At 37.4% G+C, this 24,122-nt stretch overlaps 1 protein-coding gene across 5 annotated transcripts in view; it reads left to right on the top strand.

The window, feature by feature from the left end:
- Positions 1-23,832, top strand: part of LOC136851608 (2-oxoglutarate and iron-dependent oxygenase domain-containing protein 2-like) — a 43,991-nt gene extending 20,159 nt beyond the window's left edge. For 2 of the 5 annotated variants that reach the window (XM_067125928.1, XM_067125929.1), the window contains exons 4-8: positions 482-592; positions 3,387-3,608; positions 4,885-5,070; positions 12,580-12,752; positions 20,088-23,832. In XM_067125928.1, coding sequence (XP_066982029.1) covers positions 482-592; positions 3,387-3,608; positions 4,885-5,070; positions 12,580-12,752; positions 20,088-20,235 — 840 coding nt within the window. In that variant the 3' untranslated portion in view covers positions 20,236-23,832. Of the gene's footprint in view, positions 1-481; positions 593-3,386; positions 3,609-4,884; positions 5,071-12,579; positions 12,753-14,403; positions 14,500-19,348; positions 19,482-20,087 lie in introns of those variants that run through there. The other 3 variants (XM_067125931.1, XM_067125930.1, XM_067125933.1) reach the window with 3 other exon arrangements.
- Positions 23,833-24,122: the final 290 nt, after the last annotated feature.

Genomic DNA, 24,122 nt, shown 5'->3' with positions numbered 1-24,122 from the left:
GGTAAATGGCTGGGCCCTTTACGAATCCAGTTATAACACGAACCCGTTAATGTAAATATAATGTTCCCTCTTCCCAACCCCACTATCTCACAGCTCAGGATTAGATACCTTTAAAATGACTCAGCTGGTTGTCTGAGACCGATGTGCACTTCACTTATGCACTTAATGAGGAGGCCTGAGGTGTGGATTTCCATTTTGATACAAGAACAGGATAATTATAAGTAGTGTACAGTATTGGGTTTGCATTGGAACATTAATTTTGTTTTTTAATTTAGTCCATTTTTTCAAAGGCAATGTTCTTTTAACTGCTGTAACTATGTTTGATAGATTTGTATAGCATTGATAAATTTGAGCAATTGTGGCTCTTCAGGCTGCTGTACCCTTGGAAATGTAATGCTAAAATCTCAGATATCACATAGTACATATGACTTTGTTGTTATGTTAACAAATTGGTTTAATGTATGTTAATTTACTCTTGCAGCTAGAGTCTGAGGTAACAAGACGAAAGAACTTTCACAAAGACAGTTGGAGTCGCCAGGTTCAGATAGCCAAAGAGTATGAACCACTGCATCCACACCTATATAGACTTCAGGTTAGCAAAACTTGTATTGTTAAAGATGCACTTTGAGATAAGTGTGTCAGTAGCCCTATGTATTGTCTTTATTTTCTGAAGTACTGTATTGAATTATGCACGTTAAGAGATACAGTATATGTATTCATACACAGACAAATCATTGTTTGATATAGCCCAGTGCTTTGGTGCATAGTGGGAAACCTGATACATATAAAAAAAAAGGTTGTGTTATCCTAGGGAGGGTTAAGATCCCCTGGATTCTCACCCCCTGTTCAGTATAAAGCTATGTATTCTTTCATGCTTTCTGTATTTATTATTTTTTTTATTTTTTGCTGAGGTGTTTGTGCCCTTCATCCTTCCTGCTTTTTTCATAGTACCTAATGATTCTTTAATGGGCAGTTTCGTTTTGCTATGTTTTGTTGTGTCTCTAAAATACAAGTGGTTGTTGCTTGCTATTTGGCCCTTATTCATGTTTACATGCCATTGGTTCCAAGCAACACGTACTTATTCTCTTGTGAGCAGTCTTATGAAGTTTAGTATATCTGTACATGTATTTTGTTTCTTGAACTGTAAAGCGGTCCAGCTTCTTGTTACTTTTTATAGTGTTACATATCTGAGTGTCTTGTGACATCATGTCCCAGTTTAGGAAATATCCAGATAGTGATGGCCACCCATGCAAAATGTGTCTGTGACTGAAAAAGTACACTGGCTTGCCTTAGAGTGATTAGCTTTTTAAGAGCAATTATTCAGTGAAAGATTGAATGAGAATGAGGAGAGAAATTGTGTATGTGTGGGAGCTTTCAGCCCTTACCTGCTAATCTAGCATGCTTTTTCTTCTTTGCTTCTCCTCCATCCTCTGGATTGCTTAAACTTGGAATCAAAACATCTAGCTTCAAAAAACTTGTTTTTCCTGCCTCTACACATCCCCCAACTTCCTTCTGCAAATCATTGTTCTTTCCTCACTCATGTTTTGCCTTGCATTTCAGAGGTTGCAGTACCTCTGCCAGACCTCCTTTGGGTGCTGGCCAACCAGAAGGTGACCTGGATTCTGCTTGTTGTAGCACACAGGGTTTGGAGTTATACCTAACCCTGAGTGAGTTAAGGAATTTTGAAGGGTCTCCTCTTCCAAGGGGCTATCCAAATACCATAAACCACTGTGAAGTAAGTGGGTGTATAAGGATAGGTTTGTGCGCATTTATGAATCTTTTAGTTACCTATATACAAGGGAATATCTGTAACCCTTTGATGCTTTCCTCCTCACCCTATGGTGGTTGCTCAGCCTCTGGGTTGTTTTCCTAGTTCCTTTTGGACAAGTTTGTATCCTGCCTAAGGTACATTGTTTGGCTGAGGTTGGCAGAAAAACCTTGAATCTGGGTTTTACCCTTCTTTTGTGCCCATCCCAGCTGTCAACAGCCTAGCTCATGTTCCTGCTGGTTTGGCAGATGCAGATCTACACAGCTGAACACTTGTCCAAAGACTGGGCTGTGAGGATGCATTTTTTCTGTCCTTTCTTTAATGAGGCAAGGTGTAGGTGCCATCATTTATCCATGGATGATGAAATTGCTGTTTATTGACCTTTATTTCATGCTGTCTGAATGGGAAATCAGGATATCCCTAAACCTATCCCTAGAGTTTGAGCCTGTAGTGGGTTAGTACCATCAGTGCACTTCATGTGGTGCTCTGTAGGAATTACCAAAGGTTGTTTGCAGTGTCCCTTTGCCCCCAAACTGCACCTGCATTTTAGCCTTTGACTGTACCTCCATTCACTTCCTTTCTTCCATTTTACCATCTAACCACTTCACCTCCATCTTTTCAATGTCTTGAGTTCTGAATGGCTGAAAGTGTCCCAGTGCTTGGCTTTGTAGCCAAATTTACGTAAACCAAATCAAATCCTAGAGTTTATCATGAAATGATAAATTAAACTTTGGCACAGGGTATTATCAGACTCTGCCTCCCAATGCCAGGCTGAATAGGAGGGTACAGACATCAGCTCTACCCTGCTCATGTACATGATTGGGATTCTGACAATTCCAGGTGATTGTTGACTACCCCTTCAGTTTTTCAAAATAAGCACTTACAAGTTGTGGCAGAGGTTCACAACCTAACTTCTTCTTAGTTTCAGAACAGTGCCAGTCAGTCTGTGAGATGGTCCTTCCTCCTTATGAGTAAGTGTCCCATACTGGTGATGGTTTGTATACTTACAGGAACTTGTGAAACCCTGAGTGTAATTTTTATTTTTCTTAGATACATAAACCAAAGCCAGTTGAGTGTGTGGTACCCTGTCACTTACCTACCTGCCACCAAATAACCATTTTGTTACCTGGCTTTAATAACTATATTAGTTTGCACCAGGGATACTCCTAAATGAAAGGCCTTTGTTTGTATATACAGTATTAGAGCTGTTGGGTTTTATTTTTTATATATTTTATTCCCTTAAAATTTTTATTTATTATATAATCCTAACTACATTTTTTAAATACTTTACTGTTATGGAAAAGTAATGTAGAGGCTGGTTTCTAATATGTTAGATTTGGTACTAATAAGACTATTAAGGAGACTTTCTTATTTGAAAAAATAATTAAAATAAAAGGTGTATTGCTTTTAATTGAAGTTGACACAAGAGGATAAATCTTTAAAAGTTTATTAGTTTTGGTTTATGTACAGCTAGGTTGCTAGATGATAATGGCAAATGAATGAACAAAGGCCTTCATTTCATTTTGGTAAAGACTTCCATTGCCAGGTTCTCAGACCAAACTTTCATGAATCAAATCAATTATGAAGAAGAAACTGAATTTCCTTATGTTAATTGCAGAGATCATTTCTTGATCCAAAATTCATCTCGTTGGTTGATCTCGCAAAGACACCAGGCACTACTGTTGAAGAACTTTCCAAAGTTATGAAGCAGCATCAACAACGAATGTATTCTTTTCCTGTATTTACATCTGAGTTTTGCCAGACATTTCTGAGTGAGTTGACAAATTTTGAAGAGTCTCCTCTCCCAAAGGGCCGTCCAAACACCATGAACCGCTATGGGGTAAGTTAATTTTAAAGGATAGGTTTGTGTGTATTTATGAATCTTTGAGTTACATACATGTAATTTAATGTTAGATAGAAAAGGAGAAGAAAGTGTGGAGCATTCAAAATGCAAGAGTCAACAGTTTTTCAAATACTGTACTGTACAGTACCCTCAACTCTTGATTTTTTCTTGCATTTTCAGTTTGAGAACACAGTGATTGCAACCAAAGATATAGCCATGTTATTTTGGGGTGGGGGTGTGGAATTGTCAGGACTGATCTATACATGCAACTCCATTAATCCAGGGGTCTGAAGAAGTGCTAAAACATAATGTAATAATATAGGTAATAGATGAATATAATGTAATAACAACTATAATAAAGTTTATAAGATAAATGTATTAATGTATTTGTGAGATTTCAAAATTTACTTTAATTTGTATCAATAATTATCCAGGTAATATTTTTACTTCCCATATTAATTCAGAATTGGGTTCGCTGTTTTCAATGAGCCCTCTCCAACTGTTTTTACCTTGTGCCCTCCCTTTCTTTATTGTTTTTCATGCATGATTTCATTAATGCAGTCTCTCCATCTTCAGTTAGGCCTTCCTCTTCTTTGAATTCCTAGCACCTCCATTCCCTTGTTCTCTCCTGCAGCATGTTGTTCATCATTTCCAACATATTGTTTATCATTTCCAACATGTTTATCATGTCCCCTCCTCAGCAGATACTCAAAACCATCTCAATCTGACTGGGGTTTCTTTGACTCTCCAAGCCTTTTGTTGAAACCCTGATATGTTAATTTCTTATGCTTTCTTTTTTTGTCACTCCACTCATCCATCTGCTCATCTTCATTTCTGCTATCATCTAACTCATTTTCCTCTATTTTCTTCAGTTGTGCCACTTCTAGCCCATATAACATAGCAAGTTTTACTGCCACCTTTATGTTATTTATCTCCTGGACAACCTTTTCCAGTACCATTTCTTTAAACTACCTTTTAGGGTTGGGCTCTGTTAGTTTGAACCTCATAATTTTCATGGACCTGTGCCAAGCTTGTTTATCTTTTGCAAGAAATGTAAACTGTATATTTTGTAATGTTCTTTGCTTAGAAAATTAATTGTGTCGAGGTAGTATGCTGAACATGTTTTCATTATTGCATTTGTTTTTGCACAAGAAAGAAGTATATGTAAGTAACTCATTTGAAGTTTTATATAAGCTTGTAAAGGGAAAATTTTATTTAGATTATTGATGGTGAATGATTATTTTAGATGCTGAAAATTTTGTTCATCCTGCAGATCAACTTAGGAGAGCTTGGGTTTGACAACTTTGTCACTTCTTTAAGAAATGATTTTATCACTCCTTTAACAAGAATACTTTACCCTGATTGGGGTGGTGACTGTCTGGACTCCCATAAGGCCTTTATTGTTAAATATGAAGTGGGCAAGGATGTTGATCTGAACTATCATTTCGATAATGCAGAGGTAAGAGTAAAATTGACATTTCACTTCAAGGGTATACACATGTATTTTGACAAAGTACAAACCATATCCTAACTAGAGCTTATCTCACCAGCGCAAGTGGGTAACCAACCAAGAATTTACCAAAAAGGCAATCTTTCCTTTTAGCTAAGAGATGTTTCTCAATTGAGGTAAATTCCCAAATTTTTTTTTCTCAGTATAAAGCATCTATCCATGATTCTTTTATTGTTTTGCTTGTGCTACTGAATTTTTTTCAAATAATTTGCCATCCCAGAAATTGTGTACTTTTCAATACTATAAAATCCTCTTATAACCACTCTTAGGTGTGCTCACATACTTTTACTTTATTGTGTTCTTCCAGAAGTAAGTTTAGACACTTTCTCTTTGAGCCCCTTGGTAGCGTAATTCATTTGGCATTTTCAGTTTGCTAGGCATTTTCATGTGCTAAATCTTTGTTTTCATAAATAACTGTAGTGAAAATATATCCTGTGCTTTATTCTAATAGCCTCCCCTGATTTGCCTTATGTTTATTTATATGTTTAACGTACTCATTTATTACATCGTAACTGTGCTCAGGAAGTGTGTACATGATGTTAAACTTCTGCTAAGGATGGCAGTATAAATATCAAGTTCAGTAGATTTGTACATATCAATCATAAACTTTCTGAGCCTTTTTTGTTCTATATGTATTGTGCTACTTAATGTCAGAGCCTAAAGATAACCTGGAAGAAGACTTGTTAAAAGACTGATTGGGAGCTATGGGCATGATCTCCCACTCCTTAATCCTTTAGGTCTCATCACCTCATCCTTTCCCTCCCTTATCAAAGTCTTGTATTTTGATTGCAATATCCCATTTTTTATAAACAAAATTAACTTATCTCATGCAAATCCAAGTATATAATACTTAAAATAGTCTATTTTATGTTTCAAATGCAATCCTGGACATTTCTTCTCTGGAAAAACCTCTTATTTTGCACTTCATCAAATTTAGTTCCTTCTACCAAGACATGACTGTGTCTGTTTTCAGCCAATCCCTTCTCACTGAGGAATTAGTCCTTCAAAGCCATTTTCACATCCTCCTCCCTCTGGAGGCCAATAAGTTATGGTTAATAATGTCTCAGACTACAAATTTTCAGAAACTTTTGTAAGGATCTTCAATGGTGATAATGCATCTAGAGTCTCATTTGGGGAATCACTCCTCTCTGTTTCAAATGACATCATGTTAACCTAAAATGGAAGTGCTCTTCTTGGGTCTGTAAGCTTTTAAAGTCAGCATTCTGTCAAACCATTTGACTGTACTTAAGTATTTTTAAAAGGTACAGTGTGCCAAAATTGATTGAATTTGGATAGCACAAAAACTGTATTGGAAGCCGGAGGGGGCCCAAGTTTGAGGTGCTGGTCATCTGGAAGTCCATGGCACTGACTTCAATCCTGGAATGAATCTGATAATGGAGCAGGACCATTGTTGTGCATGTGACCCTATAACAACTCTGATTATGGGGTTGGTTTTCAGCCATTGCTGTGATTTATGAAGCAAAGGCATTCATGGGGCTGATCTATGAAACTGTACATGGAGCAGGTCCAAAACTAGAGTTTTGATCAGAGTGGATTCATGCCAGTCACTTCAGTCTTACCTTGGTTCTGTGGGTTGTTACTCTCATGTTCGAAAGGTGTTAGAATTGTTGTGTATTGCAAGTCTGATTGCTGCATGACTCTACCCATATCTTTGGTGTGGCACTTTGACCTAATGGTGATTCAGGCAGGAAGTGCACAGGTCACAGAGTGGAGAGCACTCATGCCATGTCTAGCCCCAAAAAATAAAGGTTGATGTTAAATTGTTTATGATGATGATATTATTTCTGTTTCCCTGGATGTTGGATGAGAGTAATGAAATGGTAATAAACGCATTAGAATCGTATGGGTGACTTGGAACCCAAGTCTTTACTTCAAAATCTGCTGTATGATCATTTTAATTATACTTGCAAGGTAATGTTTGAATGCTGCTCTGATGATTTCTTTTTTTATTTTAGAAACTTTTTTTTTTTCTGAGGAAAGACTCGTAGACTTCCACTGCTTAGTAGTGTATGTGTAACTTTTTCAGAGAGCAAATGGTGCTCACTGACTTGTCTTGAAGATGCAAAAGGACTGGAGAAGACAATCTTCAAATTAAGGTACATGAGAGACCTAATAAGACTTAGAATCAAGGAGATCCTGTTAGGTAACATGGGAATGTCCTTTTGAATTTTGGCATAATCATTTCAATTTGACAGAGGACCGCATGTCGAGGCCATGAAATTCAAATGCTGGAGAAAGATTTTACTTATATCCCATTACTGCTGAGACTGAGAACTGCCACTGGTGCTGAGGAAAAAGGAGAAAATCTATTAAGAATGGAGGAGAGGAACTGACTTGATCAGTGCTTTGTTCATCACACTGGTAACAGAACCAGGCTTGTATTAAATGGCAGAGACTGTTGGTCAAGGTATACACGGTTTGGAGATGGCTGGAGCAATGTCTTTCAAAACTCCTCGCTCTCAGAGACTTGGATATCTTCATGCATGAAGATCCAATGTACCCAAGTTCTCATGGCACCAGTGGCTGATGTAGAAACTTCTGTCTGCTATTTCAACAAACTACTGGGGACATTTACCATAATAGAGAGCCGGTTGGCCATTCCAGTTACGGTACTGTCATTTTGTCAACACTAGTGTGATTGATAGGTGGCTTGAGCCATGGGTCTTGTCCACCCCCACCCCAACTATGCTATAACTTGACATGAGGAGCTGGAATTTGAATGGCTTGCGACATTACTGGGTTTCCATTGGGCAAGCCAAAGCATATACTATGTTTATATCTGTTCTCAAGCAAATTTTCCTTATAAGTGAGTTTAGGTCAGATTTCTCACAGTTGACAAGAAAACCCAATAGTTAAAATAAATGAAGAAGCTGTTTGCACCAGCAGAATGAAAAGAGTACAATACTGCAAACCATAAAGCTAAAAAATCAATATGAAAGATCTCTTATGCTAAATATTCTCCAGTGGGGTAGCAGAAATATTAACTGTTGAAAATATAAAATTTAATTAATTATTAAGGCTGAATTGAACAAAAAGGAGGTGGTGAAAATGAAATTATGAAATAAAATGAAAATTTAATGAACTGCAAAAGCAGTGCTTGAAGATAACTAGAGCAAAGGTTGGGATCTCAGTGAGCTGTTGACAATACAAGACACTCAAAAAGTGGGATAAGTTAACCACTGGGTATTCAGAGATCCATTGGCACATGCACTACTGTACCTGTTAGCTACTACTTTGCTTTTGTTTTTTTTAACAAAAGAGAGATGCACCAGGGATTTAGTGGACTGCAAAACTGAGGTATAGTATAAGTAAAGTACAGTAGCTGTAATAAAGTAATGTAAAATTTTACTTCCTGTAATCCCTAAAGATTTTGGTTTACTTTTCACATGGAAATTAAGCCAAGTGTAAAAAATGTACTTGTTAATACAGTTACAATCAGAGTCTCCGTTCTCGTTGGGGTCTGCCCTATAAACTCAGTCTGATCTTGCCGGACTTCCCAAAGTCCAGCAAGAAATTTAAACATTTCAAATGCCTCCCAGCTCAGTCCTTGGTCCAGGTTCCCTTACAAGGTCAGCCTTCAACCTCTTCCTCCCAACCTCCGCCTCAGTATGTCCTGGTGAAACCCGGCGCATCAGTCTCTGGCTGCCCCCTCCTATGTCTCCTCCCCAGCTTTCAATCCTGCATATGAAAGTCAGGGGAAATTTCACTCTAGGCAGTCAACCAGAGGCAACAAGCCCGTGGCTATGTTAGGGAAAAGGCCCCCGCTCCTCTCCCAGGAACAGAGGAGGTAGAGGCTCCAGAGGAGGGAAGCAAACACAGGACCGATGACATACATCCTGTGGGCGGGAGGCTGTACCATTTTTCACTCGGTGGACCTTCTGTCCCTGGGCTCAGAGTATAGTTTCAAGGGCCTAGGTTGGAGTTGGATCGACAATCCCCCTCCACCAGTCAAGTTTTATCAGGCTATCGACCAAGGATCTCGAGGACTTTGTGGAAGATCTTCTACAGAAACAGGCTATAAGGAAAGTGAGGACTCTGAAGTTCCAAGGCAGGCTCTTCAGTGTTCCCAAGAAGGGTTCCGACAAACGGAGAGTAATTCTGGACTTGTCCGTCTGAATTCCTCAATTCGTTATACAAGTTTGGATATGCTACTGTCTCCCAAGTTCGGACCCTACTGCCCATGGATCTGTAACCACCTCTCTAGATCTTTCCGGCGCCTATTATCACGTCCCGGTTGCGAGAAGGTTCTCCCCCTTTCTGGGGTTCAGGCTCGGAAGGCAGGCATATTCCTTCAAGGTGATGCCTTTCGGCCTCAACATAGCCCCAAGGATTTTTACCAAGTTGACAGACACGGTCGTTCAACAACTCCGGTCTCAAAGGGATTACGCTGGCGGCGTATCTGGCGACTGGATCATCTGGGCATCCAGCGTCGAGGAATGCCGGAGGGTTACATCCGTGGTGAATCGACTTTCTAGAATCTTTGGGCTTTCGTGTAAACAGGAGAAGTCCCCATTCCTGGTTCCGAGCAGTTGTTTTCAGTGGCTAGGAATCCAGTGGGATCTGAATTCTCACAAGCTCTCTCTTCCTCCTCCCAAGAGGAAAGAGATAGCCAGAGCAACCAGACAGTTTCTCAAGTCCAAACGAGCCTCTCGATGGGCCCAAGAAAGAGTTTTGGGCTCCCTTCAGTTCGCTTCAGTGACGGATCTGTTGCTGAAGGTAAAACTGAAAGATATCAACAGAGTGTGGCGGGGTCGAGCAAATATCAGCCTCAGAGACAAGGTGTCTCTGATTCCTCCCATCTTGAAAAAGAGACTCCGGCCTTGGTCGACTGTCAAAGCCTGTCCAAGTCAGTCCCCTGCAATTTCCTCCTCCAGCGTTGGTTATCCACACAGACGCCTCCCTAAGCGGATGGGGAGGATATTCTCAACACCAAGAAGTGCAGGGGACTTGGTCCCCATGTTCCGCCAGTTCCATATAAACGTTCTGGAGGCCATGGCGGTCTTCCTTACTTTGAAGAAACTTCTTCCCCCAAGAAGATTCATATAAGGCTGGTTCTGGACAGCGCCATGGTAGTCCACTGCATAAACAGGGAGGTTCAAAATCGAGCCTGATCAACCAGGTAATGATTGCACTTTTCTCCTTGGCGTGCAAGAACAAGTGGCACCTGTCTGCCACTCATCTTGCAGGGGTCCGGGCTCTAAGTGGCGAATTCTCTATCAACAACTCCCCTCGGTCAGTGGTCCCTAGACAGGGCCTCATTCAATTGGATCTGCAACCAAGTTCATCCTGGAGGTAGATTTGTTCCAACCAAAGCTCAACAACAAGCTTCCTCATTACGTAGCTCCCAGCCTGGACCCTCAAGCTCTTTTCACGGATGCAATGTCATTGGATTGGAACAGGTGGAAGAAGATTTATCTGTTCCTCCAGTAAACTTGTTGTTAAAGGTCCTTCACAAACTCAGGACATTCAAAGGGTCAAGTAGCTCTAGTGGCTCCCACTGGCCAAAGAGCAGCTGGTTTCCACTTCTGCTGGAACTGAAACCTTCATACATCCAAATCCCCAGTCCAAAACTAACACAAGTAGTACAAACTCAGACTGTGTCAGCTTCCTCAAAAATTCAAAATGCCCTGGCTTTGTGGACTTTATAAATTTGTGGCTCAAAGGGATGCTAATGTTGATCCTGTTAATACCATGTTCTTGGAATCAGATAAGCGGGTCTCCACTCTTCTCACAGTACGACTCAGCAATTAAAAGCTAGCACTCTTTTTGAAAGAATCTGAGGCTACAGTAATGACCATAAATTTGGCAATCTCCTTTTTAGATCACTATTTGAGAAGGGTTTAGCCTCTAGTACTGTTACTACAGTCAAGTCCACTTTACTATTTTTGTATGGTTTCAAAATTGACCTCACAGATCCTTACTTTCTTTCCATCCCTAAGGCCTGTGCGACTGAGACCAGTAATCCGTCCACATACGGTTTCCTGGTTTTTGAATGACGTGTTGAAGTTAGCCTCAGATATCGATAATCAGTCTTGCCCTACCTTTCCTTATTGAGGAAAATATTCTTCTTAGTTAGCCTAGCTTCTTGCTAGAATTTCAGAGCTGTCTGCACTCTCTAGGAGCCCAACCATGTCGACTTCCTTCCATCAGGGGAGTTTTGCTGATTCCTCACCCTAAATTCCTGGCCAAAAATGAAGATCCAAAGAATAGGTGGTCGCCTTGGAAAATTCTCCCCCATTCCTCAAGACCTGTCCCTGTGTCCAGTTCATACTTTGAGGGCTTATTTAGACAGGTCCTCTCACATCTCATCTGGGCCTCTCTTTATCAGGGAAGGGGGTAATATCTCTATGTCTGCTATTAGACAACAAATCCTTTACTTTATCAAGCAGGCTAATCCTGACTCAGTCCCAAGGGTTCATGATATTAGAGCTGTTCCACCTCCTTAACTACTTCCATTACATGAATTTCACGGATCTTACCAAATACACTGGTTGGAAGTCACCCTTGGTTTTCAAACGTCACTATTTGAAATCCTTAGAAGCTCTTAAATTCTCAGCAGTCGCGGCAAAACGTTGTCCCTCCCTCTGGTTCCCTTTCTGATTCCTAGTCAATTCTTTCTCCACTGCCTCAGTTATCCCCTTACAGTCATTTCAGTCAGGCGTGCCAAAACTTTCTAACCTGACCGTGTTATCTGTATATTTGTCAACTAATTGACACATTTATGTTATAATGTTTTCAATTTTGTATAGTTATTTTGTTTAAGTATATTTTTTATATTGTCATGTTAATTTTAAGCTCCCATCAGTTTCATTTGTACATTATTGTTATTATTCCCTAAATTAAAAATTTTTTGTGGACCTTTGGTCTTCTGTTCCCCCTTACATTTTGTTCTCTTACAGTTTAAGAATGATATTTATTTCTCTGTTAATTTTTCACCTCTCTGACACTCCCGATCCAGAAAAACGGGATTTTGACAAAGGAAAAAATCTATTTCTGGAGAGGGACAGATAACTAGAGCAACCCACCTCTGTCATGTGTCTGTTGTCCCCCCATAGTAAACATCATTCTGGTGGGGTGATGCTTTCATGGAATGGGTATTCAGCGGTGATTTGTGTACTGTCCACTAAGTGGTGCATGGGTTTGCTACTACTCTGTGGGACTTTTGACTTTTTAATCTCTATAGGATAAGGTTCCGTGTTTTTATAGTTCACCCTTTTCCATAGACTCCATCTAATGGAGCTCGCTCTGGGGTAATAACTCCAGCATTTCATTTAGCTTTCTCTGGTATCTAGCAAAGAATTACCTAGAAATAAGTGCTGAATGGACTTTTTCACCAAGTGACAAATGTCCCTCTCCAGAAATAGATTTTCCTTTGTCAAAAAATCCCTTATTTATATGCTATATAAAAATTATTCTGAAAACAATACTTTATTACAGGTTACTCTGAATGTGGCACTCAATGATGACTATTATGATGGAGAGATTTATTTTGGGCCCATGAGAACAGAAGAATCTTCTAAAGTTACAGGAATTGCTCATCAGATTGGTGTTGGGTTGCTGCACCGTGCTCAGCAAATGCATGGTGCCTTGCCTATTTCTGAAGGCATAAGGTAAGAATTACATACTATCTCTGCTAATCATATGTTTCTTGCTATATGTATCAAGTAATGATATACGATTCACATGAAACGTGATTGGATTACAAGCTTGCCTGTGAATACAAACAAATGTTGTACAGTGATCCAAATTTTTAAGCCAAGTTAAGCTACTTACCTATGCAAATTGTTTGATAGTACTATTTATAAATCATGCATGATTAAATTTAATGGTTTTATCCAAGCTTGCTTACTAAATGGACCATTTTGCTAGCTAAGAGTGCTGGTGTAACAGCTTATAAACATAATGAGGGGTAGGATATGATAAATAAGACCCATATGGGATGGGTAAGGAGAGTTTATTCCGCATGAGATACAGACTACAACTACTGGCTTTCAACGGTGCTGCCGATGCATGATCAGTTAAAAATACTAGCAGACTCCCAGGCTTCCCCGTTATTGGTTGAGGCATGTGTGGGAAGGTGGTGCTTATGACATGTTCATACAAAATTCGCTAACTGTTACATCCCTCCTTTCTTTTTTTAGATAGATTATTTTTCTTTGTTTTAAACATAGATACAACAGCTCAGAAATGATAATCATAATAAAACTTGGTGAAACATAAAATCAATAAACTCATTATTGAATTACACATTAACATATAAAATTCAAAATTTAGTAGAAAATGCAAAAATATTAACAATTCCAAATTGAATTATAGTAACATGATACTCATAACCGCACAGTGAAAACACACACACAGTTTCCTCCACAAAACAAATAAACTCAAGATTCAATGCAATATTTAAAGAAAAAAACTCTTGATTTTACAAATAAAAGAACACATTATATGAAACTCAATCAATCTTAAGATAGAACAAACACAGCTCAGTCTTGGAAACGTTTGGGTTTAAAATGTTCCCGCTCACTGCGGCGTAATATTGGCGAGTTCTTCAGTTGACGATGTGGATAACAAAGAACTGGTTGCGTTGTAACTTGTTCATCAACATACAGTATTTAAAATGAGATGCATCCCTGGTGAGTGTTCTATCCTGGTGCTGTGCAGTAATCATTGAACCCTTTTTTTTATATAATACTGTTCCTGGAATAGGACAAAAAGGCATATCCAACTTGTTGTGGAGACTCTATTTTATTAGTACTTAGTCACCTGGCTTAAGCCTACATGGTTTAGCTCTTCTGTGACTGTCTGCATACTGCATATTCTTAGCCTTTGCCTTGGTATCTCTCTTCTTCATGCTTGTATCCCTTGACTTTATTATAATCTGGGGCAGTTTTGTTTTCATTTTTCTGTTGAACTTGAGTTCTCCTGGGGAGACACCTGTGCTGGGGTGCTGCGTGCTATGATAATTCAAAAGAATTTTGCTAATATCTGACTTCCACTGTTGACCTTGAACATTCAAGGTTTTAATCGCCTCCACAATAGGCTCCATAAAAGCTTCAGCAGTAGCATCTGACATGGGGTGAAGTGGCGCAATTTTTTGATGCCTGAATCCATAGTTATGCGCAAACTCTGAAAAAACATGACCATTAAATGGAGTGCCATTGTCTGTTTTAATAACACTGGGCATTCCAAATAAGCCAAAAATATTTTCAAGCCTGACAGTCACTGTATCTGCCTTAATGTTTGTTTATTTCTCGACGACAGGATAACGACTGTAGTCATCTATGACAACCATGAAGTACTCTCCAGTAGGGAAGGGGCCACAAAAATCCATTGAGATTTCATCCCACGGTTTCTTAGGTAAAGGGCTCAGTTTATTTGGATCGGGAACCGACTGAGGAGACACTGACATGCATGCAATGCATGATTTGCATTTTTCTTGAAAAAATTTGTCCATATATGGGAACCAAAGAATTTCTCCTAACAATGACTTGCATTCTACTTGACCCTGGTGTCCTTCATGAGCCAAGTCAGTAACATGATGTTTTAATGATTCTGGAATGCAAAGTTGTGTACCACATAACAGAATGTTCCCACTGTCCATAGATGTAACTGATAATTCATCTCACACTCGTTGATATCATTGGTAAATTTTATCCATTTTACATTTTTGTTATTGACCATGTATTTCTTTGAATGGCATCGGTAACACATTTAAGAACACAATCCTCCAGCGTTGCCTTTGCAACATCTGCAAGAGTCAATGAACCAGGTACTGAGGAGTATGCAATGAATTTCACAAAATTTTCAGCATTGCTTTTACTTGATCCTTCACAGAACGGATATCTTGAGCAATAATCTGATATCATTAAATTCCCGGCATGATATTTAACTGTAAAATTATATGTTGTCAAATTCAATCTCCACCTTTCAAGCTTTGCTGATTGAATTTGCTTTGTGTTGTTGAAAATTGATTCAAGGGGACGATAATCGGTAATCAGAGTAAATGGTTTCCCAAAAAGACGCAGATGAAAATGCTGGCATCCAAACACATGCCAATGCCTCACGTTCTGTCCGGCTATAACGTTGTTCAACTGGGGTGAGAGACCTGCTTCCGTATGCTATGATTTTGTCATCTTGAACCAAAATTCCTGAAACTCCCACGGGACTTGCATTTTTCTGAGGATCGAAATAGTCTATGACAGTATCACTAACTAATGCTTCCTTTAACTTGTTGAATGATGCTTCTTGTTCCGACCTCCACTTGAATGAAAAATCCAGTTGTGTAAGTCTTCTCAAAGGTTCAGAAATAGTTCAATAATTTGTAATGAAGCAAGGGACATAATTTGTTATACCCAAAAAAACTTCTAACTTCACCTTGATTAACTGGCCTTATGACATTTGATAGCTTGAACTTTTTCTTGATCTGGAGAAATACTGAGTTCTGAAAAAATGTATCCATAAAACTTGATTTTATTTTTTCCAGATTCACATTTATCTTTATAAGTAACAAATTCTTTTCTTGCAGTCTTTCAAAAAGTGCATCTAAATTTGAATCATGCTCTTCTCGCATTTTGCCATGAATTTATCATCACTGATATTTAAAACACAATTCAGTCCTTGTAACACATATCTAATCTCGTTCTGAAACACTTCAGGAGCCACATTAACACCATTATTCAACCGTTTATATCGACGTAGGCCAACATGAGTAGCAAACACAGTCATATTACGACTGTTTTCATCTAATTCTAACTGGTGAAAACATTTGTACAGAACAACTTTTGAGAACACTGTTGAACCATTTATTTCATTAATAATGTCATCAATGGTTGGTGTCACATGTCTTTCATGTTTGAGAACTTTATTTGCTTTACGCATATCGACACATATCCTAATTTCGTTAGGAGACTTAGGCTTAGGGGCAACCCCATGGGGTGGGGCCAGTGACCTTCTTAATAACATCAAGTTTCTCTAACTTTTCTAGCTCTTTCTCTACTTGTTCTCTTACATGAAACGGTATTCTTCTCGGAGGCTGGCCGTAGGCACTACACTTTCATCTATATGAAATTTAACTTGCTTATTTTTGAGTTTACCTAAACCACTGAAAACAGATTTGTACTTGTCACATAATTTCACACAAGGTTAATTTGATATGGTTTTAATTTCTGGTACTATGTCTAAATCAATGGATGTCTCGTAACCAATGAGTGTTTCAGAACTATCTTTCACTACATAAAAGTCTGTTGTCATAATTTTCGAGCCATACTCAATAGAACATCTGTATTTACCTACAACATTTAGAGGTTTCGTTTGAGCAAACGCGTATGCTTCAATTTCAGTGTTTATCATCTGCAGCTTGGGATTCATTTGACTTATGACTGACTGATGAATTGTATTCATAGTCGAACCAGTATCTACAAGTGCCCTTGCCTGTACATCGTTGATTTTAGCATACACTTTTGGCAATTTTCTATTAGAAATTGCTTTCACTTGTGACTTTACTCCATAGGTAACATCAGCTTCAAAACTTTCGTCTGCTTCAAAACTTTTGTCTACTTCTTCATTGACTTCATCTTCCACTATTTCGTTCAGATGATGAGTGTCATTCTTGAAACGTTTTCAGCACAGATTTAAAATGATTCTTCTTTTGAAAGTAATTGCATTCAGCTCCGAGGGCAGGATGTTTCTTGTTATGTGGATAATTCCCACCACAGTTCCAGTATTTGGATGACGATGACGACGCTGCAGCTGACGACGATGATGACAGTGCTTGTTTCTTGAGCGGGGCTGATCGGAATGATCTGTGTGGGCCTAGGTTCCAGTGTTGCTATGACGGTTTATACTTATGCGTCATCTTATTCACTAACACATTTGAACTTGCATCTGTATTCTTATCCATAACTCTTGACTGTTTCTCTGCAGTTTCCATAGTTCTGGCCATGGTTAACATATTGCTGAGAGTTTTCTCTTCTTCTAAACACTTCACTCTCAGTTTGCTTGACAAACAACCTGGAATTCCTCGGCTTTTGATTTCCCCATCCTTATCAACAAATTCGCAATTTTCAGCCTTTTGTCGTAGCCATGTTGCAAATTGATCAATTGTTTCACCACAATTCTACCTCATATCTCGAAACTCATAACGTTCGAATTCTTGTTTTTCTTTGGCTAAAAGTAATTTGTTAGACCTTGTTTCACTTCATCATAATTAGGGTCATCACCACTAAGGCCTAATGTTTCGTAGATTTCAAAAACTTCATCACCTGCATAATGCAACAATAGGGCTTTTTTCCTTTTTCTTGAGTCAATGGTGCAGGCTACAAACAGATTCTCTAGTTTTGCAATGTACTTCGCCATCTTGGACCATGTACGTCTGTCCAATGAAGGAAAAGACAGGATCCCAGACATCTTGTAACAAATGATGCAATCACTTTTGAAGACGTTGAATAAATTCCACTGATCCTACCACTTCCACAGATCGTTCACGCCATAAACGTAACAGCTTATACACATGAGGGGTAGGATATGATGAATAACAGACCCATATGGGATGGTTAAGGAGCGTTTTTCTGCTTGGGATACAGACTACAGCTACTGGTTTTCAGTGGTGCTGCCAGTGCATGATCAGTTAAAAAATACTAGCAGACTCCCGGGCTGCCCCATTATTGGTTGAGGCATGTGCGGAAAGGCGGTGCTTATGACATGTTCGTACAAAATTCGCTAACTGTTACAGCTGGCAGTCCTGCTAATTTCCCTAAATTTTTGTGAGTATTCATCAATTAACTCTCACACTTGACATGTGGCTTTAACTTCACATGGCACATTGAATTCCCTAGATCTTTGCTGATTTTCCAGGAGTTTCTAGGAATGCTTAGAAACTTAAATAGCTAAGAGCACTTGTTTATTTATTTCATTCATTCTTCTCCTTATTTTGCTAGTGTGATGAAAGAAATCAGTGATAACTCTGCGTGCTGTACAGTTTTTTTCTGCCTGTCGAGAAGATAGGTAGTTAGTTTTGTTGTGCGTACTATGTCTTACTTATTCGTGAGGACAAGGCTGCCTTTGCTTCAGCTAATGTCAGTGTTTCCAGTGCCTTTTGTGTGTTTCTGGTATATTGGTTTATTTGGTGTAAGTTAGGTAGATAAGTTTGTTTTCTGAAGTTAGTTCTAGGTTTTCAGCTAAATTTAGGCTTTGCATATATGAAGGCAAATTTTCTAGGTTAGTGTTTTGAAGAGCAAGTCTGCACTTATCCATATTCCTTTTTTTGTAATATTGTGGTTTGTTTTGCCTTTTGTATTTATGTCCACAAGCAGGTTTTGTTAATCAGTGCTATACAGTATTTTATTTTTGTAATATTATTTATATTTATGTTGGTATTGTATTCATATGTACTTGGTATTTATATTTTTATAGTTCCTATTGTGATTCATCAGTTGTACATATTTATATTTTATTCTTTTAAGCCTTATTTTGTTTATTTTGCCTTTCAGTTTTTGATTCCCAGCCATATTCATAAATTGTTATAGTCGGTTGGCATGGATTTAATTTGCAGAATTGATGAAGAATGTATATAAAGATAGAAGTAAGCCATGAAAACTTTACAGATCTATCCTTGTATGAGGAAATCATAGCATAAAACACAAATGATGACGAGTAAAAATACTTAAGTGCCCATAAGAATAGCGTTAGACAAGTACTGCTTAATGCTTAACAGATATAGCAGGGTTAGATAAAAACTTTAAAATTACTATGTATTGCAGAGGAGTAAAGTGAAGCAGGGAGCAGTGGTAACAGGTTTGTATGTCAGGCACTGCCTGATAGAGATATCAAGAACTGTGGCAATACATTTTCATTTTCTTAAGTCCTGGAGAGAGCCTGAATAAATGTTTGTGAGATATGAATTCTCTGAGTGGATTTTTCTAGGGTTGAGCCTTACTGGTTTTCAGAACGTTAAAAGTTTAATTAAGTTTCAAACATTTTATATATAGTAGAAATTACAACAACTGATTTAGTTTCAAGGATTATACCCAGTATGTTTTTTGAAGTGGTAGACAAGTCATGGAAATTCAGAATTACTGTACATGAAAAATAGAAGCTAAATCAAAAGCAAATATTTCAAGATATAGTGCCAGATTGCAGTTTCGGTCAGGTGCCTAAATTGGAGGTCTTTAAGAATGTAAGAGCCACATAAACTCTTTCATCCTTACAGAAGGCCAGAGTATGGGTATCAGGAGTATTGGAATTAGTTAGAAAAGAATCAGTCGACAAATGAGCCTATGAAATTGAGCACTTCAGTAGGGCAGCCAACTATAAGCCCATCAAGATAAAAACAGAGTTGGTATGTAGGATTTTCATATGTGTCATAACAGACCAGTATTTTGTTCATGTGAGGCAAGATCAGGAAATTCAATTTCCTCTTAGTGTGATACCTGTAATTATTATTATTAATCATTATTAATATTATTACTCAGAACATGAACCCTATTCACATGGAAGAAGCCTACAGGGGCCGTTGACTTGAAATTCAAACTTCCAAAGAATATGGTGTTCATTAGAAAGAAGCAACAGAAGGTAATGGGAAATACACAGAGAAGAGGTCAATTATTAGAAAAGAAAAAATCAGTTAACAAATTAATGAATAACCAGATAAAAATGTAAGTAAAGTATTAAAATACAAGGAGAATTGTTGTAGGGTAGTAATGCATTGTATCTTGGCTTAAACTTTTGAAATCCCAGTTGCCCAACATCTACAGGGAGACTGTGATTAGAAAATTATGATAAAGAAGTAAATGTTATCATTATGATTATTATTATAGGTGTTGTTTGCTGGAATGGGAATATAATTAGATGTAAATTGCTTCAAGCAGACACTTACTTACTCTTATAATGTATACTGCAATATACAGTATGTTAGTTATTTGGAGTTATCATGATTTTTCAAATTTCAGGTACAACCTTATCCTGTGGATGCGGTCATCAGCCATCAGAAATGAACTCTGTCCAATGTGTAATGAGAAACCAACACTTATACCTGTTGAGAATGGGTTTGGTGATGGATTTACAGTTAATGAAGTTGATATTTGTTGTGCTAGCTAGAAATATTTTCCCCTGTATTTCAAGTATAAATGCTTGATGTATGCACAGTACATATTTTTATATTAAGAGAGATAAGCAAAAAGTTATGTAGCTCACAATAAACAAAAATGAAGGGGTAAGCTGAGTATAAGTTCAAAATTAAAAAGGAAAAAAATAATGAATTGAAGCATTAAACTTGAGTAAAGACTAAAAAATTAAAGTTTAAAATTTGCTAGGAATTTAGGAATTTAGACAATGGCCATGGGTTAGATTCCACCAGGGGGTAGGTAATAATTATTGCTTAAATTACATTGAGCGTAAGATTGCTATAGATACCATTGTATTGTATAGTGTATATCCCACATAAAGATGATTTGTGCAGACTATCAGTGAAGAAATTATTTAATTTTCTTTGTTTAGTAATTCCCAGACACAACTCCATAATTAAGCTTATTCAGTTTTTTGGAGTTTGAATGACTAATTACACCAAAACAAAAGACAGTTGATGCACCTTTCATCATGTCTATCCTCAAAGGAAGAGAAGGCTACCACCTGCCATGGCTCCTGAAAACAAAAATGCTGACCTCTTGATGATAAATATATGGATTGAAAACATTTGAAAGTTTAATTTCTTTTATACAGTTAACTTTGTCTCATCATTTGCATCAGTTTTTATTTATGTGAATGTGTCTCAAGGGTAAGGTGTATGAATGCTATGTTATATATAGCAAATGAGAATTTTTCTCTTGTGAGCATTAATGACTTTATTTCTTTAATTCCCACTATAATTGGCATAATACTGGTTTTTCATTGTTATTATTTGATAGGATGAAAACTGTAATTGTTACTTTTATCATCATTATAGTGTAGCTTAACCAGACAACTAAATGCTGCTTAGACTCATGGGATTTGCACAAAGGGCTTTTTTCTAAATGAGAGAGGATAAATTGGAGCAAGACATACTTACAAAAATTGAACAGCTAGTTGGGATGGGATCACAGTAAACAAATGGATGCTTTACAGAATCCCTAGCATTGCCCACTGGACATTGCTTAGTAAATATTGTAGGCATTTTTCTTCTGAATATTTTATGCTACATTATAGTTTTGGTGTGGAACTTTTCATTTTTATTGAATGATGCATTTTGGATGGAAATATCAGAGATAGGTTTGGTCTTTATATTGTGTATTAGCTCAGAATTTTGTTATTCGTCAGTTGTATGAAAGTAATTTTGACCACAGTACAATGTGTGGTGGTAGAAGAAATTGTAATGGCAAAAGTGTTTGTTCAAATGAAAAATTAATAGTTGGTTTTCAAGAACTGGTAACTGTGATCTGTGATGGTAATAAAGAAGAATAGTAGCTGTGTTTTATTATCTGCTGGAAATGGTAGCTACCTGGCTGATAAGGGGAAATCCTTTTAAACTCATTGACCTACGTTTCTGTGGTTGTCTTCATGGATATGATAGTTTGTTGCTTGTGCTTTTTTGTTTTTCTACTTTGTTACTTATTAGCGTGAATTTTTGAGCTTCCTTATTTTTAGTGTGTTATGTTTATTTTGTGAATGTACTGTAGCACTTCAACTTAACAGATGCTTTATGGGTCTGACTTTCTGATAACTAACAGTCTGTTAAGTGACAAGACCCTATATTATAGCCTGCGCTTAGCCTATTCTTTACGCTTAACATTTAGTTCAAGAGATTTACCTAAAAATGTATTGCATCTAAAATGGTGGCTCAGCAAAAGTTAATAATAATAATGTAGTTGATAAGTACAGATGTCCATTAAGTTGAGGTGTTATATTTATTTCTTTTAATCTGTGGCTTTTAGCACTTCCATTACTTGTATCATTCCTCCAAGTAGCAAAGGTTATAAATTTATGTTGCATTGTGTATTTTGAAGTGTTTACTTATACATTAATATTATTCCTACCAGGTGGTACCAATGTGTTTATTATGGTTTGGAGGGGAAAATTACAATAAGTTAATGTCTTCCTGTAACAGTGATGTACTTTCTACTGAATATGTGAATCATGCTGAAACTGGCAGTATAATGTAAAAGACACCTTTGTTGAATAGTTCCTTTAGCCTTATAGTAATGTGCTTGAAGAACATTGCATGAGTCAATGATTGTTAAGTGAAGGTAATTATCATTTCATTGGGCATTGTTCAGTTTATGTTTGGCTCGGTGCTTGGCTACACCTGACCTAAATTAACTTGTAATTGAAGTTAGTTCACAGACATTTTGGGTTCCATCAAACTATTATGCTGATTTTAGGTATGTAGAAAGCAGAATGGATGGTGGAATGTCACACTCCTAGTGTAGGAATGAGGACAAGATCACTTCTTGAAATAGTTCATTTTTCTGTCAAATTTACACACCTGCTTGATCTGTCAAAGTTTCACACCTGCTTGATGGGAGATTTGTCAGAAGTGATGTATAGAATGTGATAAGTGTTGACTCTGTGATTAAGGATGAATGCTTTAGGACTAAATACAGTGGTCTAATGATCTTCCTATTACTGCTTTGGGACTAAATACAGTAGTCTAATGATCTTCCTAATACTGTTGTATAATTGGAACTTCAGGAGGTAAAATTTGGTGCAAGCAGGCAAGCGTCTAACTTCATAATCTTTTTTGTAATTTGTTGTATTTGTTTTACTTTTGTAATTTATCTTATTTGTTTTTTGTTATTATTTCTCTTTCATGGTTTATTCTTTACTTCTTCATTTTCTTTCTGTACTAGTCTGGGCCTCAATATAAAAAATATTGAGGCCCTTGGAATTTCAGTTGGATTGCAGCTTGGCTTATAATATTAACACAGTCAGTCTCAGAGCAAGATTGCATTGTCAAGTTAGGTGTGAACAAGAAAGTTGAGTTATATCTTAATTTTTGGAAATTCAGTATGGCTATAGCAATGTGTATTTGAAGGTAGCCAGGCATTCAGCCTTTGCAGCATATTTTTGCCATCTGCTACTCACAGGTATGTGAACTGTACTCATTTCAGGCAGTATTTGTGACTAGTTTTCCTGCTGAAGGATAACACTGTCGGTTATAGTCCGATGCCATATTCTCATGATGAGTAGACTTGGTTGTGACTTTTACTGAAGATTATTAATACAGTACTGTCAAGGTTGAATAATGCTCATAAGTTAGAGTGAATAATCCAAGTAGAGACCATGACTCTACTTGGATTATTTAAAATAAGTGGGTTTGTAATTCATATGCACACACAAAATTTAAAGGTATATGTTTCATGAATACAATCAATCTTCCAGTGCTCAGCCTAACTGCTCTAAATGAGTGTTTATACACAAGTAAAAATAAGAAGATTGAATGTGAAATATAAGTATGATAAGACTTTTTATTGTCTTAAAGTATCTATTGGTTATAGTTTGATGCTTATAGTAATATTCATTGTTATGGAAATTACAAAATATTTTGACTGAACTTTGTAATTTAATAGGAAAAGTTAGACAGATGCTACTAAATATGTATAGTGCTGTAATTGTTGTTATGATTAACAGTCAATCAGAAAATGCACTGTGATTGCCTCTGTGATTGCCTCTGTGATATGTAACATGTAAAGTGTATTTTTGTTCAATAAATGTAACAAATGAGATGTAGTTTCATTTGTTCTTATGACAGTGTAATTAATTGGTTTTTTATTTGATAGGATTAGTAATATAATGATTGAAAATGGACTTATGACAATAGAATTCCAGTTAATTAAAATAGGGTTTTAAAGGCAGCGCTTGAGAAGATCCAGCCAGGTAAATGGCAATGGGCAAGATTTAGTAATGAGGACAATACTACGTGTTGAATACGACATACATTGCAAATTGTAAAGCTTAAGAAAGTATGAGGTTTTCTGTGCCCAAAATGTACAAGAGCTGGAAGGGAAGGATTT

The sequence above is a fragment of the Macrobrachium rosenbergii genome, chromosome 23 (assembly GCF_040412425.1).
Source record: "Macrobrachium rosenbergii isolate ZJJX-2024 chromosome 23, ASM4041242v1, whole genome shotgun sequence".
NCBI classification, from domain to species: Eukaryota; Metazoa; Arthropoda; class Malacostraca; order Decapoda; family Palaemonidae; genus Macrobrachium; species Macrobrachium rosenbergii.
This window is presented reverse-complemented; position numbering and strand designations above follow the sequence as displayed.